The sequence below is a fragment of the Tetrao urogallus genome (genome assembly GCF_951394365.1).
Source record: "Tetrao urogallus genome assembly, chromosome: 4".
NCBI classification, from domain to species: domain Eukaryota; kingdom Metazoa; phylum Chordata; class Aves; order Galliformes; family Phasianidae; genus Tetrao; species Tetrao urogallus.
Window position 1 is genome coordinate 14,492,896 of NC_136817.1, and position 16,328 is coordinate 14,509,223.

Here is a 16,328-nt window from a genome sequence, read left to right on the forward strand (position 1 = left end):
TCACCCATCTTCTGGCTTTAGTATTTGAATATATGGACAGTCTTTGGTATAAAACTTTTGTTTGTTTGTTTTAGCTGCACATAGTAGCCAAGAGGTTGCTTCTTACCTCCCAGTAAACACAAAGTGAAAACAACAGAAGGAAAGAGCTACCCCATTTCCTTTGCCTTGTTATTGGACATGCTGCTGAGTAGAAAAACCTACCAAAAAAACACACTTCCAAAAAAAGAGAACAGTGTTCTGCATTTCAAACCATTTGAGTTCAACAATACAGATTCACTGTGTGCCCTTTACTGGGGCACAGCACCATAACTGCAAACAAATTGAAGGTGCGATCTCTCCCATAAGTTCTACTCTTGGTTAGTTGGGATAGGGTCCAGACAGTTTCCTTATTCCTTGTATGTAACCATGCTGGTACATTTTTTGCTGAGAGCAACACACTGTAATAACTTATCTCTGATCACAGAGTTCTTGCTACCAGCAAGAACAATGGATATTTACTACAGCTTCAGGAAAGTGTGCATGTATGTACACAAGAGATGAGGAAAGTGTTTCTACTCAAATCTGCGGGGCTACTGATCCCCTCAGTTTCCCCTCAGCACTTCCGAAATTATTACACATGCTGGAAAGAACATATGTCAGCACACACCATAACAAGAAAGCAGCTCCTATTAAAGTAAGGCAATTCAACCTGAAACACGCGGATTTGCATCCCACTATCAGTAAGTTTCTTCTGGGATTAATTACCCAACAGGACCTATAAAGAGTATTTGCGTGGTCTGAGAAAGTTGCTCTAAACACCATTCTGGGAACTGAGGCCATGCTTTGTTTACAGGTCTTCCCACAGCAGAACTTACTGCTTATAACCTGCCTCATGGCTTCTTGAATTATTGAATAGCAAGTTAGGGACAGCTGTTCAAACAAAGATAAGCTTCAGGCTCAACATCTGCAAAACCAAATGCATAAGAAGTCAATAATTTCAGATAGTTTGCCTTGTAAGTCAGCCTGAGAGAACACATCCTCTTGTATCAGCCTTTAAGGGGAGAACACTTACCTGCACCTGCAATTATCACAGCACTCTTCTGTGCCCATAATGCCAGAGGAGACCTTTCGGAGTTGTTTATCTTCAAAATGAGACAGGATGATTCTACCCAAGGGAAAGCAGGGAATTAAATAAAAGAACAAAAACTTAGTCATTAAATTCATTGCAGAAAACAGAATAGAAATCAGCATAATTAATTCACTGCAGAGACAATTTTGGCCCTGATTCCACTAAAGAAAAGGAAGGTTCATTTCCGAAAAGTAAATAAGGAACACTTGAAATATTCATATAAATATGCTGTAGGTTATATTTCTTGATACTGAAGAAGCCTTATGTTTACAAGCTACATTTGTGACAGTCACAACAACTCTTATTAATGCTAACTTAAGATACATGCAATAACATGCTGTTCGCAGTACTCACTTTCTTCTGCAGCTGTTTGAGGAAAGGTACTTCTCCATTTTTTCTAACATCTTAAGTTTGTACAATCTGAACTTCTCATTGTATATCTCATTTAGAAGACGCCTACCAGCCAAAAGAAAAAAAAAAAAGAACCTTAATATTGACCACTATTCTCCTGTGCCTCATCAACAGCATTTTTTCCTTTAGCTATCTGTGTCAAAGCAGCAGTCTTCAGACATTTACCTGTTTAAAACCAAGTCTGCTGCAGTCCACAAGACGTGACAAGAAGCAGGAAGCCCATCACGACCAGCTCTTCCAATTTCTTGATAATAGGATTCCATTTCCTTAGGGGCACCATAATGAATAACCATCCGGATATCTGCTTTATTGATGCCCATTCCAAACGCCACTGTAGCAACAACACACTACAAAACAGAAGCCATACACTAGATGTTTTCAGAGGATCAACAAGAACATACATTTGGGTTTCTATTAATGCTCACACTGCTGGTGACAATTTTCTGCCACAGACTCAAAAATTCAGCTTAAGGTACAACAGCTTCAAACTCGCACTTGAATTCTACTTCACTTTTAGTAAGGAGCCTGATTTTGGTCACAACATGAGCACAGGATTATAGTTGTGAGAGTGCTGCTATGGCCTGGCAAATGTTAGCAGTGTTTTCAGGTAGTTATTCTCAAGCAAAGGATGATAAACCTGCCCTGAAAAGGAATAGAATAAACCTCGAGATAACTCTGTGCCTGCTCAGCTGCAATAGGAAGAAGGTAGCTCACAGAAGTTGGGAGGGCATTACTCCAGCTACCAGTTTCTTCACATGCTATACATGTTTAGAGATTTACTAAGGGAATCAGAAACATAAACGAGGAACTATATTACTGTCAACACAGACCAGAAATTTCTGTCCCAGAACAGGAGATGTACAGAGTAAATTCAAAACATGCTGATATTTCCAAATTCTTTCCTCTACCAGAAATTCTACAGTTATAACTAACAACACACAAACTTTGTTTCCCAAGTACCTGAATTTCATCCCGCATGAACTGGTGATGGGTATCTCTCCTTTTTTGAATTCCCATGCCAGCATGATATGCACCACAAGTCACACCAAGTTTATTCAGTTCCAACACAACTTGTTCAGTGGCCTTTCTTGAAGGGCAGTAGACAATAGTGGGGCCTTCAAACTCATACGTAGAACTGCTACAAGTAATAACAGTGCATAAAGATGCAGAACAGAAGATGCCACCATTTGGCAAAGACTCTGCCTTGCCCTAATTGAAAAGGAAACACAGCTTTTTGCAGCAGTTAACCATCTTAGATATAAAGATTCTCATCTCAGATATAAACAGATTTGAATTCTGTAGCTCCCTTATTTTATATATTATTATGCAGAGATAATACCAGTTTACACGAAATGCCATCACCTCACATACGTTAGAGGTACCACAGATGAAAAACAGCTTAGCACCTTCTTGTGAAGCTGCCGTATCAAATGGAAGCAAATTTGTGCTCCCAGATTATGCACAACACAGCTTTCAGCAGTCGAGACCGATCTTCAGACTTCACAGTCTAAAGTGAAGAATTTGCCAATGAGCTCTTGCTAAGCAAGAAAGGGAAGGTGTTTTTCTCCTTCTACAAAAATTGGGTACTTACATACAAATTGTTTATCCTTTGTAAAAATAGACTTGAAAGTTACATGGTGATCGTTAGTGCCAAAAAACAGATGATTTTGGTCTGTGCTGGATTAACAGCATAAGGCCTGCCATTTCCTGAAGGTCATCAGGAAATGTGCTTTTACAGCTGTCATTTTTAAAAGGTCAATATATATGTAACAACATACAAATTAGTGAAATGTATTTATACTGCTGTAGAGGCAAACATTGTAGCTTGTGACAAGGAGAGGAAAGGGGCAGGAAACCCACTGTCATGGGTACACCGGTGGGCATGCTATCCAAAGCACTGCAATTGCTCTGCTCAATTAGCCTTCATAAAGAAATCTGATTTCAGATTCATAACCAACTCACTTATTACCTACAACAATGTTTAGCAAGGAATCCACCAGCCGATTCATCACCGTCATACACTGCCACAATGCTTTAAACTTCTCCAAGCATCAAATGAACCTGAAGATCCTTCAGTTAACAGCATGCAAACTGTGAGATACCTCAAACTTTTTTTTTTTCCTAAACTGGGAGAAGATGGAGGGCAGGGGTGCAGATACGATGAATGATTAACATGGTATCGGGTGCGGGCTGGGGTGAGAGCCCAAGCTCCACCCCACCAGATCAGTTTAAGACTGCTACCAGTTTTTGGTAAGCACTACTGATAACCTCGTAAGTACTCAAGTATATCTGCAGGAACAACAAAAACGGCCTAAATCCTTACCTTCCTTTCCTAGTAAGGAACTGTTTCAAATCCCTAAGAATATTTCCACTCTGTCGTCCAACTTCTAAGTACAGATTAGGTCTGTCAAAGCTAGTACACGTGATCTGAGGATTCTTTAGGTTCAGACAATTCACTATGTCTCCTCTAATTGAGGGACTTGCAGTTGCTGTTAATGCAACAATGGGAACCTGAAATTAAAAAAAAAAAGCAGAAAAAGTCAGATACCTCTCAATGATTTAAGATGCGTCAAAACTGATCAGCATGTCCAAAGGCACTTTTATCTGTTCATGTTCACTAGATCAGCTCAGCTATTTGAAAAAACAGTTAATATTTAGTCTTCTAGAGCTTCAGTCTACAATGTTAAGGAGCACAGACAGCAACAGAACACCTGAAACACATGGTTTTCTTCTTAATTAATGTCTCCTTTAGTCGCATCTTCACTGCGGCTGCAGCAGCTGTCTGACACAGATGGCTAAATTCTGAGAACATAGTACAAAACTTTCGAGAATAAAATCTGAAGTTCAGGTCTAAATTTTGGAGTTTGTGCAGTAAACACTTCAGGAAAGTTTGGAAGTTATAACTGACTTTCCTTGCAAGCTGCTTGGCCAGGTTCATAAACAAAATGTTTCAGTATTAAACCAGGAACTTAGGAACAACATTTTTCAGCACACAGAGATCCAACAGAATTACTCTTTTTCAATGTTCCTGATAGCCCAGATTCTGAATGCCCTCCATTTAAACCTTTACGAGTAACAGTTAAAAACAAAAAGCCCACAAAACTCACTCATTGAGTCCTCATAGGGACTGCAAAAGCTCCCAAAATGGCATGGTAGGGTACACCCAAAAGACATCATCAAAAGATGAAACTTAAAGCTATCATGTGAAATGAAGTAGTATCCTTCTCTTAATTTGGAAATCAAGCACATATTAAAACCTCACCGATGGTAGAGCCTTCTTTAATGAGCTCAGCTTTCTAAAGGAATTTCTGAAGTCATGGCCCCACTCAGAAATGCAATGAGCTTCATCAACAGCTATGAGAGCAATACCTGGTGGAGACAAAAACCACAGCATGGACACAGCACTTCCAAGGCAAACCAACATGGGAAGTTACAAAATACAAACGCCATATTCTGTTCAATCTCAAGCTTTCCTCTCAAAGTACCAGCAATCTGCTTTCAGTTCTGTTCCTCGGATGTCTTCTGCTGTAAGGACTCACCAAGCCCATTTTCATTTTGACCTCATTTGTGAAAATGTCTAAGAGCTCTAACAGATTTCCAGTACTACCACCTCTGATTCCTTCTCCAAGTTTCAGGTCTCCAAGTACATCTCTACAAAAGGCAGAAATCTTAACTATCATTAATAGAGTCCTTTTCGTCTCTTTCCAGACCTCCTCGCCAACTGTCAATATTAACAGATGTCACTAGTTCAAAAAAAACTATTTACCAAGATTTAATACAGTGTTTCAAAACAAGTTTATGGTCACATTCTGAAAAAATAGGATGTTTTAAAATACTTCAAAATATTTAGTCATATTTCTTACTTCCTGCAACTTAAACAGTGTTTTAACCTCTCTGTTCTCAGGAACTTAGCAAACATTCCCATACCGAGACCATGCTAAAGACTCTATTTGCATATAATCATCTTTTTTTGATTAACAACAGAGTCTTCTGACACTACGTATTGGCAGCCACTACCCTAGCTACAAGCTCAAGGTGAGAAACAAGTTTAACACTGTCAGAGCATTAAAACAAGTTAATTATGAAATGAAGCTGTCTGCCACCTCATCATCAACCTTATTCCCAACTTACCAATAGTTTGGTCAATATCCTGAAGTAGCTCTAAATTTCCTGAACAGAACTCTGGTGTCATGTATATAACTCTGTATAGACCCCTACAAAATCAAGAGAATACAGTGTCAAAGGAGGAGAATTCAAATAAACAAAATGAAACCATGATTGTTAGAAAACGTAAACGAGAACAAGGACAGACATCTGGATGAGCAGTAAAAGGAAGGCAATGAAGGCAGAGTAAGGCATTCCAGATCAGAAGGAAAGCAAGGCAGTAGACAGCGTGACACGAGAATAAACACAGATTTACTGTAGCCCTTAGAACTGGAAGGAGCAGTTGTAATGACTTCGACAAAAACAGATTTAAAACCTGCTATTCCTATATAAATCACAGCATAAAGCAGAGTCAGCAAACATCGTCTCCGCAAATGCACAGGGCACAAGAAAGTGCCTCTATGCCTCCAAAATGCATAGTGGGTAAATGCAAACACTCTTGACTGACTGCCTGATTCTTGATCTGAGCCAGGACCAAGACTTTGTTGTGACAGATCAGATGACACATTCCATCCCTCAAATACATCAGGAACTGCAACCCCACAATGTTTAGACAAGACTTACGCTTTAATGCTCTCTTTGACGCCTTTCGACTGAGCTGAACCAAGCAAGCAAGATGAAATCCCTGACATTCTGCAGTAAAAAAAAAAAGCAGTTATGTATCAATTTACTCATAAATAAAAACTTTCCACCTCAGGTTTTGTTGTTGTTGTTGTTTTAGCCTACTGCCAGCATTCGGTAAATAAGTTCAAGCTGCGGGGCCTGAGACTACTTTTTTCCAAGGATCTCCTTGGGAAAAGCCTTTTTAAAAGCAAACAGTACAAGTCAGTCACTATTCCTGACAGCCACATGCTCATCCACTCCCGTCTTGTTGTTTCTCACAGACACATACTTCATTAGTGCAATAAGGAATCAGATTAAGAACATTTCTCTTTCACCTAAGTCAAATTCCCTACTACTGTGCTACATCAGACGTTGTAAGAAGTGGAGATGCCAGATATTAGCAGACCTATTTCACTGTCCATCTTCAACATCTGTGCTATAACCTTGATCTGAAAGGCCTTTATCTTCCATCTGCTCAGACATTAGTGATTAGACTTACAAGAAGCTCTATGAAGCTTTGACATAGTTCTGACAAGCTTAAAAAATACACCAAGTTTGTTCAGCTATTTGTTCTACATAAATAGAGCCTCTGGATACAAAAAGAATCGAGAAGGATGCACCCTCAAGAACCACCCACCAGCACAGATCCTTTGCAAATTCAGCCTACAGTTTCCATAGCTGGCAAATCCAGTGATCTCAAGCAATTTATAGTTTGCACATGTTTCTGGAGAAACATATATTTCACAGCTGACACACAAACAGTTCTCTGTACGAATCTGCAGCCTTAAACACTATGAAATGCCACAAGTTGAATCCGTGGGTTTCCACAAGAAACACAACATCAGCCTGTTACAACCGTGTTACTTACGTCAGCTGCAGAACTTGGTCCTCCATCAAGGAAATAAGAGGACTGATGACTATTCCTGTACCTCCAGTGTAAACAGGAGGAAACTGGTAGCACAGACTTTTCCCATATCCTTAAAAAACAAACAAACAAACACAAAGGTAGAAGTGAAACAACATATAGTTGTTATATTTTATGGCAGAGTTGTCTTATGCTTCTGTACTAACACCTGACTGAACCCTAAGAAGGAAGTTGATGCGTGCCCCATTAGCAGACAAAAACACAGGATAAATACTGCTAGCATCCACTCAGTGCCACTCCCTCCAAGGTCGGTGGAAAAAGAACTGGACAGAAATACAAGCAGCAAGCATAGCTGGCCAAGATCAGCAGCCTCCAGCAGAAAAGATGAGCCCTGAGCACTGTGCTCCTAAGAGTGGACAGTCTTCAAGTTTCAAAGCCCTAACCTCCCCTAAAAGAGAAAGATTTCTTGCCACCTTTTAAGACGCAAAAATAACTTACCAGTTGCCATGACAACAAGATTGTCTCTTTTGTCTTCTAAAACAGAACGAATCACTTTCCACTGAACCCTTTGAATTAAAGGAAGAAGAATATATTTTATTTTTGCCACCACCTGTATAATATGCAAATTGTGCTGATGAAACCTTTTTGGCTGCCTGACAGTTTTCTCTTTGCATGCTGCAACACTCACACCATGTTTACTGCAGTTAGTCCTACCAGTGTAGGATCAGTGGGGATTTCTTAACAGGACTAAAGTAAGCAGCATTTGATGTAGTCATTTAATGATGACTGCAAAAGAATGTCTCCCATATGTCATTAACTGATCCACAAATATTCATGAAACTACAATTATATCTCATAAAAGGATTCTAAACAGGACTTCAGTGTTACCAAACAAATTTCATTTTTTAATGGTCTCACAGGCCTATATAATGTGCAGAGAATTAAAACAAAATTTATCCCCTTAGTAATTTCTAACAGTTTACTACACAGTTGTGGTTTGTTGTTTTGTTTGTTTTGTGCTGGTTCACCTTTCAAGCCCCAACCATTGCTCTTTCGACATGTTCTGTGCAACACGTGTTCTAAAACAAGTCATTCAGGATGATTTCACTCCATTCCCCTTGATATCAGGAACTCAATTCCAGCAATGCTGGAATCTATGAGCAGACGCTACACTGAAATTACGCCCCATTAGATGTTCTAGAGACAAATAAGAGCTGTGTTTAATTAAAGCCACATATCAAAAGGATAATCAGACTAAGGAAGTTTATCACCATGCAAAGAACACATCTGTGCTAGTTTACAGTGTTTTCTCTTTGAAATATCTGAGCTAGACCAGGTACAGAAACATTCACTTGCAGAAGGCTTGCCATCAGATAAAGCAAGAAATTTACCCTCTACTATGAAAATACAGTACTGTAGTAAATGAGTTTTATTTTGCTATTTCACTCCAGCAAAGGCTGCCTTCACTAGGGATTTTGCACAGGTCCAAGTTTGTTAGCGGTTCTCAAAGTAGAAAATAGATTTTAAAAAGCTGAAAAAAGGAAAGAAAGTGAATTGAAAACATACTTACGGTTTAAAAGAAGAATGCCCAAAATACATCTTCAGACATGAGATGTGGATTTCAGTAGGTACTGACAGCAATGGATCTTTAGGGGGAGACAGAAAAGGCCTTATACGCAACTAAATTTTAAACAGATGAAGCTTTGTCTTGACATTCTGCTTGTGGTTAGTGATGCTTAAGCCTAAGCTTTGGACAACCCCAGCAGAAAGAGATGCATCAAGTTCTGAACATACTTACAGGCTAAAATAAAGGACGAACAGAGGAACAAACACCCACCTCAGAGACTCTTCACGAAGAAAGAATATGGCTTTGTTAATGAGATAATAAAGCAATGGGCTCTGCATAACTACATTATCTGGGACATGCTCAGAAGAAGTAATAGGGATGTTCTACCATTCATCCCTTTTAAGACCTTATGGAAGTCACGTTATTTAACACCTGACACTGCAATTTGCTAACAAAGTCATGGTCTGAAAATGTCATAGGGGAGAATCCTGATCTTGCTGCAAACGACGAAGAAAAACACTCAAGACTCCATTTAAATTTATAGCTATTACTCAGCAGAGAAATGCATTACACTTACATCTAGTTTTTGTCTGCTGAGCAAACACGCGTTCCCTGTAATCATTTGCTGAATAACGGTTTAAAGAGATGGAGAGTCTACTGATCATGGGAAGAGTCAACTGTGTTTCACCAAGGACACCTTTAAGCTTTCATCTTGACATATCCTCAATCACTCCTATCAAAATCCAGATCAGCTTTTACTCTCTGCTTTAAGAAACTAAGCACAAAATATCACTGTTTTTACACAACCAATTCTACAGAGAACACCTTCTCAATTCTGCACTACAATTTAAAACGTACCCCAACATTCCTCCTCCTCCTCTTCAATGACTTCATCTTCATCCCCATCTGGTGCAACATTCAATTCTGTGTCTGGAGTTTTCCTGGCTTTGCTGGACTCCATTTCAGTTAAACCTTCTTTAGAATTGTCCACATCTTCTAAAGACTGAATTCAGAAGAAGTTAATTCAAGATACGAAAGGGTAGACACCACAAATACATGAGGTAACAAGACATAAGGGCATGCGACTACAGCATGGAAGATGGACCTGAAGCACTGCATCCATCTAAAAGGTCTGGTCCTTCCCTGATACAAAATTAAACCTTTCTTTCTACAGGCCTTTCTATCCTGCCTCTTATTTAGTTGTATTCCCACACTTAATCTTCATATACACAGAAATATTAAAAAAACCTGTGAATGCTCTACTGACACCATTTGATCACTTCGCTTGAAGTGCATGAACTCTGTGGAATCGGGACAAAAAAGCAGCGTAAAGAAAACACAACGCATCTGAATAATCTTAAGTGCCTTAATGGTGTAACACTTGTTTCCCCAAGGTGCCTGTAAAACATACAGCCATGAAGCAATCTATTTGACCTATTGTTCAGATTAACAGCACCTGCAATGGTCTGAATGCATGACACACAGCAAGACAACTGACACATGATTATCAACTGAAGTGCAGGAAATGGGTAGGTCAAAAGCCTATGCTGCTACAGTGAAGATGTAACAAAACATGGAATATCAAAATCATACAATCATATGAGATCCTACAATGGTAAATGTAATTCATCTACCCACATATTTTTCCATCCACCTTTTGTAAGCAACACCTATTTATTTAATTCCCTGCACTCTATGATGCTGTGACCTGAAAGCATCACCACTGGGGAAAAAACAGAAAGTGGATAAGCCAAACCCCTAAGGTACTCACTTTAAGCATTTCCATTTCCAGTTCTTCATCACTTTCAATGACACAGGAGGTATTTTGTTCATTGTCTGTTAAGCATTCCTCCTAAGAAGAAAATACACGTGTATAAAGATATTTCTATTTTTACCTCCCTTTTGCTACAAACTATCCTCTGTATGCATTTACCTCTCAGTGGAAAAAAAAATAAACTAAGCTCAACATTCAGCTCTGAAGCCCAGGAAAACAATGCAAACCTGCAAATTGTTAACACACAACAAGGCCCTATAATAAGAGGCAAAAACAACAGTATTACCAAATGTGGAAAAGACTTGGAACACAAAGAAATTACAGCCTCATTTAAGAGGCATCAATCCACATAAAGCAGTCACTAGAAGGCTGTCATTTAGAACACCAAAGATTTGCTTTTTATTCATGACCAAGGTTGAGATGTTTGAATGCAGAATTTGTCCCCATACTGCAGAAACTTCACATCACAATTCATTAGTAACTACAAGAGGAAAGCTAATCAGAATATCAATTAATGAACTAAATGAATATATCAGCTTCCGTATTCAGTAGTTCTCCCAACTACGTAACTGAAGAGCAACTCAGTGCTTGATCACCTACAGAAATATTTTCCAGAGTCTGAGCCCCTACTCTAGCCCACCCTAAATTGCTCTCACCAAGTTTTTTTTTTTTTTTTTTTTTTTAAATCTTATGGCAAAGTAAGGATAAGATCAGTTCCTCTGGTGAGCATCCATGACTAATGAGGGACTTTCACATTACCTCAGGCACAGCTTTGTTGAGAACTTCTTCTGCAGCCTGACGCTCCAATATTTGTAGCTCTTGCTCATTAAAGTCTAATGACATGAAGTCATCTCTGTCTGCTGTGTCCTTAGAGCCAGCTGCTATAATCCCATATTCAACAACAGCATGACCTCCCTCTGCTTCACCTTCATCAACTTCTCCTTCCCAGAGGCCAGCTAGTGTAGCATCAGAGCAGATGTTGAAGTCACCTTCAAGTTTTTTAGCAAATTCAGGCATTTCAGCTTTTTGTGCTTCAACATTCACTGACTTTGCTTCAAGTTTGGTTAGAGTTGCACCACAGCTCCTCTCCAGGACATAAGGAGAACCTGAACCAGCAAAGAGTGTACTTCCTAAGGCTTTTACGTTCTCTGATATGTCAGCTAGTATTTCTGCAGACCTGCAGGTAAAACAAGAAGTTGAACCAAAACAGTAAATACTGTTGTTACATACATCCCAGCTACAAACAGAAACGAGAATTCTAAAGGTTCTCCAGGTAAATTTTGTCTAAAATTTCATATGCAAAAGCTTATCACACAATTGCAGTTAGCAATCTTCTGTCATCAGAAGAAAGATCAAATTTCTTCATGCTGAAGAAGACTGCAAAGATTCTCCATATATGTGTGTTGTATTGTCCCCACAACTCTAGGCCAGTCTCCGGATTTCTAAGTAGACACACAAGTCTGAAGTTTCTATTTAAAAACGTCTCGTGAGCATTTTAGCAAGAAAAAAAAACCAAACAGATTCAGCATAATTCAGTGTCAAACCCATTGCAAATAAAAATCAGGGAAAAGCTACATTCCACCATATTAATGTATAAGGGCAAAAGGATCCCATTAAGTGAACTGTGCTTCCTTTTCTTAAGAAAAGATGCACAGGTAACAGAGACAGCTATCGACACATTTCGTGGTTCTGGACCTCAGCAATTAACATGAATCTCAAAAGATAAAGTACAACCAGGTTAATGAAAATCTAACCTCTGCAAATTTCTGAGTTGTCCCGAAGAGTCAGAGATCTTGGAAGCCAGGTATACCATCTCTTCAGCTAGCGAAGTCAAGCGCTCCTTCACGTCATCTGACAACGCGTCATCTAGAAGAGGTGCCACCAGGGTTACTTCACAGTAACTCAGGTTTAACATCTACACACAAACAAGTTCATACAAGTCACTGCATTTCCACCAGATCTACAGCTAATAAGACAGTCTTTTTCAGCAGCCTGCTATAAACACCTACAAAACGAGGATACAAAAAAAGACCATTGTAAGTAGATTCTTCCCCAGAATACCCTCCAGCTTTGAGAAAGGAGCAGCTAAGCAGGATGGAGTCTGCAGTGATCAGTCTGTCTGAACTTTGTCTTGTTGCTTTCTGAATCTGCCTGTATGCTTTACTTCACCAACTCGCATACCTAAACAAACACTGCTGTGTTATATATGCATGCTCCTAGGACTTCAATTGCACTTACACCTGAAATCTCTCAGATTTTGCAGCTGTAAGAAACTAACTCATCATTCCATCTTCGTCTTCTACAGATGACTCGAGATGTTTACCTTTTTGTTTCTTTTGTTGTTTGTTTTAAGGTGTCCCATCTCCTCTTCCCAGCCAAAGCCTGGACACACATACACACTCTGCTTGCTAGCTTCAATGTTGACAGATGCACAAAGCTGCCAAGTACATTGTAGTGGCAGAGTTCAAGTTGTTCACTGAGTTTCTTTTGCACAATTGGAAACTACCACCCCACTGACAGAAATTCAGTAATTAGGATGAGCAAACAATCTCCCTGATTGTCAATACAAGTTAATTGTCAGGCTCTTAACAACTTCTTAAGTGATGAAACCCTACTTGTTACATACATTGTTGTATTAACACAGTGCTATCCTTGCATCCTGCACTGCTACCCCTCATCAGCTGGGAGAAAAGCGTGCAGTGTGATCTTGTGTGCTGGGGAGCAGCTCTGACATGTCACATCAGAGACACCAGGTCCCTACTCATATACATCAGTAGAGATTTATAAATGAGTTTGTTGGGTGCTCTTGTTGCTCATCTGCAGGCTTTTGTTTTAATGAACACAATGCAGCTGCCTGAAACATACAGCTCTCTACTTAGCATGAGCACACTTCAAGATGATTGCAGTAACAAAAGAATTCAGTTTAGTATAACATAACTACTCAGCCCTGTTCTCATGAAAAGAGAAGTTAATCCCATAGGTTCCAGATATCAGCCCTACCAAAGCTGCAAACATAGATGTGCTGATTAAACCAGAGCCAGACGGTTGTATCTCACAGTTAAAGAGACTGTACTCCTAATTCCTACTCCTAACTGTTTGCAAGAATTCAGCCAGTACAAAAATGAAATAAACTTTTCCCCTTCTTTTTAAGCCATAAACTGCATCTGCTTTTCAGCTTTCCTTACGTAAGTGAAGGACAACCAAGACTTTAGAATCACTTCTCTGATCAAACAGAGCTGAACTGTTTCAAAACAAAGTTGGACACTATTTATATGCCACAAGACAAGCGTTACTTCATATGTATTTATTTTGTGGTCTTTTTTCTTCTTAAGCTAGATTTTCCTCACTGGATCAGCAGAATTGGCATGAACTCACTGACATGTTTCCAGAAACAAATTGGAATGACAGCAGGAATTCTTACAGACTCTTCATAACGCAGAGGCAAACAACATACCAAGACTGCACTCTCATTTCACTGTGAAATAATATCTGTAAAGTAACATAGATCATCTAAGAGCCTTTACAGCCTAATCTATCTGAAAACTGTCTCAAATCTCCCGAAAAACCAAAAGATTCTGACACATAATATAAAGAGAACTACTTGGAAATAGAATATATTCTTTATTCCTGACTGTGTAACTTACCTCTTCTTTGCCCAAATAATTTCCTGTCACTGCTATTCATATTTTTCAGTTTTTGATAAATGATAAAGCCAGCCTGCAAGTAAAAGAGAAAGAAATATTAATACTCTGCAGAGAAACCACATCTTAAAGACTAAATTAAAAAAAGTCAAAAATTGTTTCAGCAAGCCATGGCATTAACTTATTGCAAATCCCATAAATTCTGAGTTCTTGGGTCATGTCATACAACAGCCAGCGGTCTGCCTTATTGCTTTGGTAATCACAACCACTTTACCTTTTACGAAAGGCAACGTCCTGATTTTGGTCTGCATCATACTGGACACATATGACTAGATCCCAGAGTGGTTATCTTACAAAGTCAGCCACAAAGAGCTGTAAGTGCTCCACCTCCAGTCTCACCATCTGCTCCACCTCACCCAGACTTTACTGTAATGCTTCAAGAGAGCAGTTGTGAATCTACTAAGACAGAACTTGTTATGAATAACAAGGGAAATATTAAGTACACAGAATCTAACAGGAAAATGCAGCCTAAAGCCAGCAATGTGCTGATTAGGCTACAGATGTTAATCAAAGCATCTCAAAGACAAAAGAGAAAGGAGTTACATTCCAACATTTCCCTGTGAGGCTCCAAAAGGCAGGCTGGGTGGTAAAGACAGCAGGGCAAGAAAGAGGCTTTGCCTGGAAAAAGCTGGTTCAAGCTGCTGCACCAAAATACAGCTGAAGATCAAAAACACTGCTCCTTTCTTCATTGGTTTGTGTCCCATGTCTTCACAAGAGCAAAGCACTCCACAGTTTAATGTTTAACTAGAAAACGTGCACTGCTTTCTAAGTCAGAAAAGAGAACAAGGAACATTGCCCCATTTCCCTTCCTCTGTTCAAGTTGGCCACAGAAATAAAATCCTCAGGAGAGAAGAGATGAAGGGTGATATTCCAGTACCATCACAAAGAAAGATCTTCTCCTAGGAAGCAGGTAGCACCCAGCTGCACATGGATAAATCTCTTTACAGAACTCAGAACTGAAGGAACATCCCTTTCCTTTCAAAATGGTGAAAAATCAGAGACTTTTACAGAGTTAAAATAATTCACATGCAAGTTGGCCCTGCGGAATTACCCACTGGAGGAGGCTAAATTTCTTCAAAGCTTCTCATTAACTTCATCTCGTGTATCATATTTAGGAATAACTGAAAAAACTGGATTTTGGTCCTTAAGCAGCTCAGGAAAGATAACTAAGAAGCCCCCAACAGTAAACATATCTGCAAACACTAACAAGCTACAGCACACAGCAGCAGACAACAGAACCCAAGAAAAACTACTCCAAGTGCACTGAGCAATTATCACTCTTGAGAAATATGCATCAACTGTGTCATGCGAGATAATCGCTCAGAAAGACCTCAGGCTCACTCCATACAAATGCAGATAAAATTAACATGATCCCTACATCAAAATTCACTTCCCAGTCAGTCCAAGTGGACAGAGATTCCTCTGACGTACTTTTTGATGCCTGTTTTACTTGGCACAACCCGGTAACAGCAGAGCTTCCAAGAGATCTGATTCACAAATGGGCTTCAAGAAAAAGGCAAACTTGCAACGTCATACCGCCTCACAAGAGGCTCAAGGATTCTGTGGAATTGAGTTTCTCTTTTCTTTCTACACTGAATTTTATACATGAAACACACAACACAATATGCTCTTCAAGTTATTTCAGTAACCTGTCTCATTGCTGAGTCAAATACAAGAGGTAGCATCTTCTGCATAGAAGATATTATGACAAACACTGAAGATTAAAAAGCAAATCAAAACAAACAAGGAATCAGACTGTGAACTACACTGTAGGACTCCCACCTTCAAACACCTAATAGCCACTTTAGACCATGGGACATTCTAGTGTTCAGAATGGTCTGTAACATAAAGGCATTAAAAACAGCAGCAAACAGTATGCTAGAGCAAGTGGTAGTAGATTTTTTTTGGCACGTACGTAAGCATCTGTGGCTGCATACAACTTCTGCTCCTCACTGAGTGGAAACTTTTCCCAGTTGCCACAGCGGATAGACTTGTCTTTCAGAAGCTGCTTCCCAAAGAGATGTTTTACCAAGCCATTTAGACTCCATACCTCCTTACACTTCAGCTGGGGAAAAAAAAAAAGTTGTTTAAAAGGGGAAAATAACTGTTTGTCAAAACATAGTCACAGGAACCAC

The 16,328-nt window shown here is 39.4% G+C and overlaps 1 protein-coding gene across 1 annotated transcript in view; it reads right to left on the reverse strand.

Moving 5' to 3' along the window:
* Window positions 1-16,328, reverse strand: part of WRN (WRN RecQ like helicase) — a gene marked incomplete at both ends in the record, with an annotated part of 42,394 nt that overhangs the window by 16,537 nt on the left and 9,529 nt on the right. The window contains 17 exons of the mRNA XM_079534659.1: window positions 1,052-1,144; window positions 1,463-1,564; window positions 1,685-1,866; window positions 2,480-2,657; window positions 3,843-4,030; window positions 4,782-4,888; window positions 5,651-5,733; window positions 6,248-6,316; window positions 7,155-7,263; window positions 7,650-7,717; window positions 8,722-8,797; window positions 9,577-9,721; window positions 10,490-10,570; window positions 11,252-11,669; window positions 12,247-12,358; window positions 14,137-14,209; window positions 16,109-16,258. Coding sequence (XP_079390785.1) covers window positions 1,052-1,144; window positions 1,463-1,564; window positions 1,685-1,866; window positions 2,480-2,657; window positions 3,843-4,030; window positions 4,782-4,888; window positions 5,651-5,733; window positions 6,248-6,316; window positions 7,155-7,263; window positions 7,650-7,717; window positions 8,722-8,797; window positions 9,577-9,721; window positions 10,490-10,570; window positions 11,252-11,669; window positions 12,247-12,358; window positions 14,137-14,209; window positions 16,109-16,258 — 2,234 coding nt within the window. The remainder of the gene's footprint in view (window positions 1-1,051; window positions 1,145-1,462; window positions 1,565-1,684; window positions 1,867-2,479; window positions 2,658-3,842; window positions 4,031-4,781; window positions 4,889-5,650; window positions 5,734-6,247; window positions 6,317-7,154; window positions 7,264-7,649; window positions 7,718-8,721; window positions 8,798-9,576; window positions 9,722-10,489; window positions 10,571-11,251; window positions 11,670-12,246; window positions 12,359-14,136; window positions 14,210-16,108; window positions 16,259-16,328) is intronic.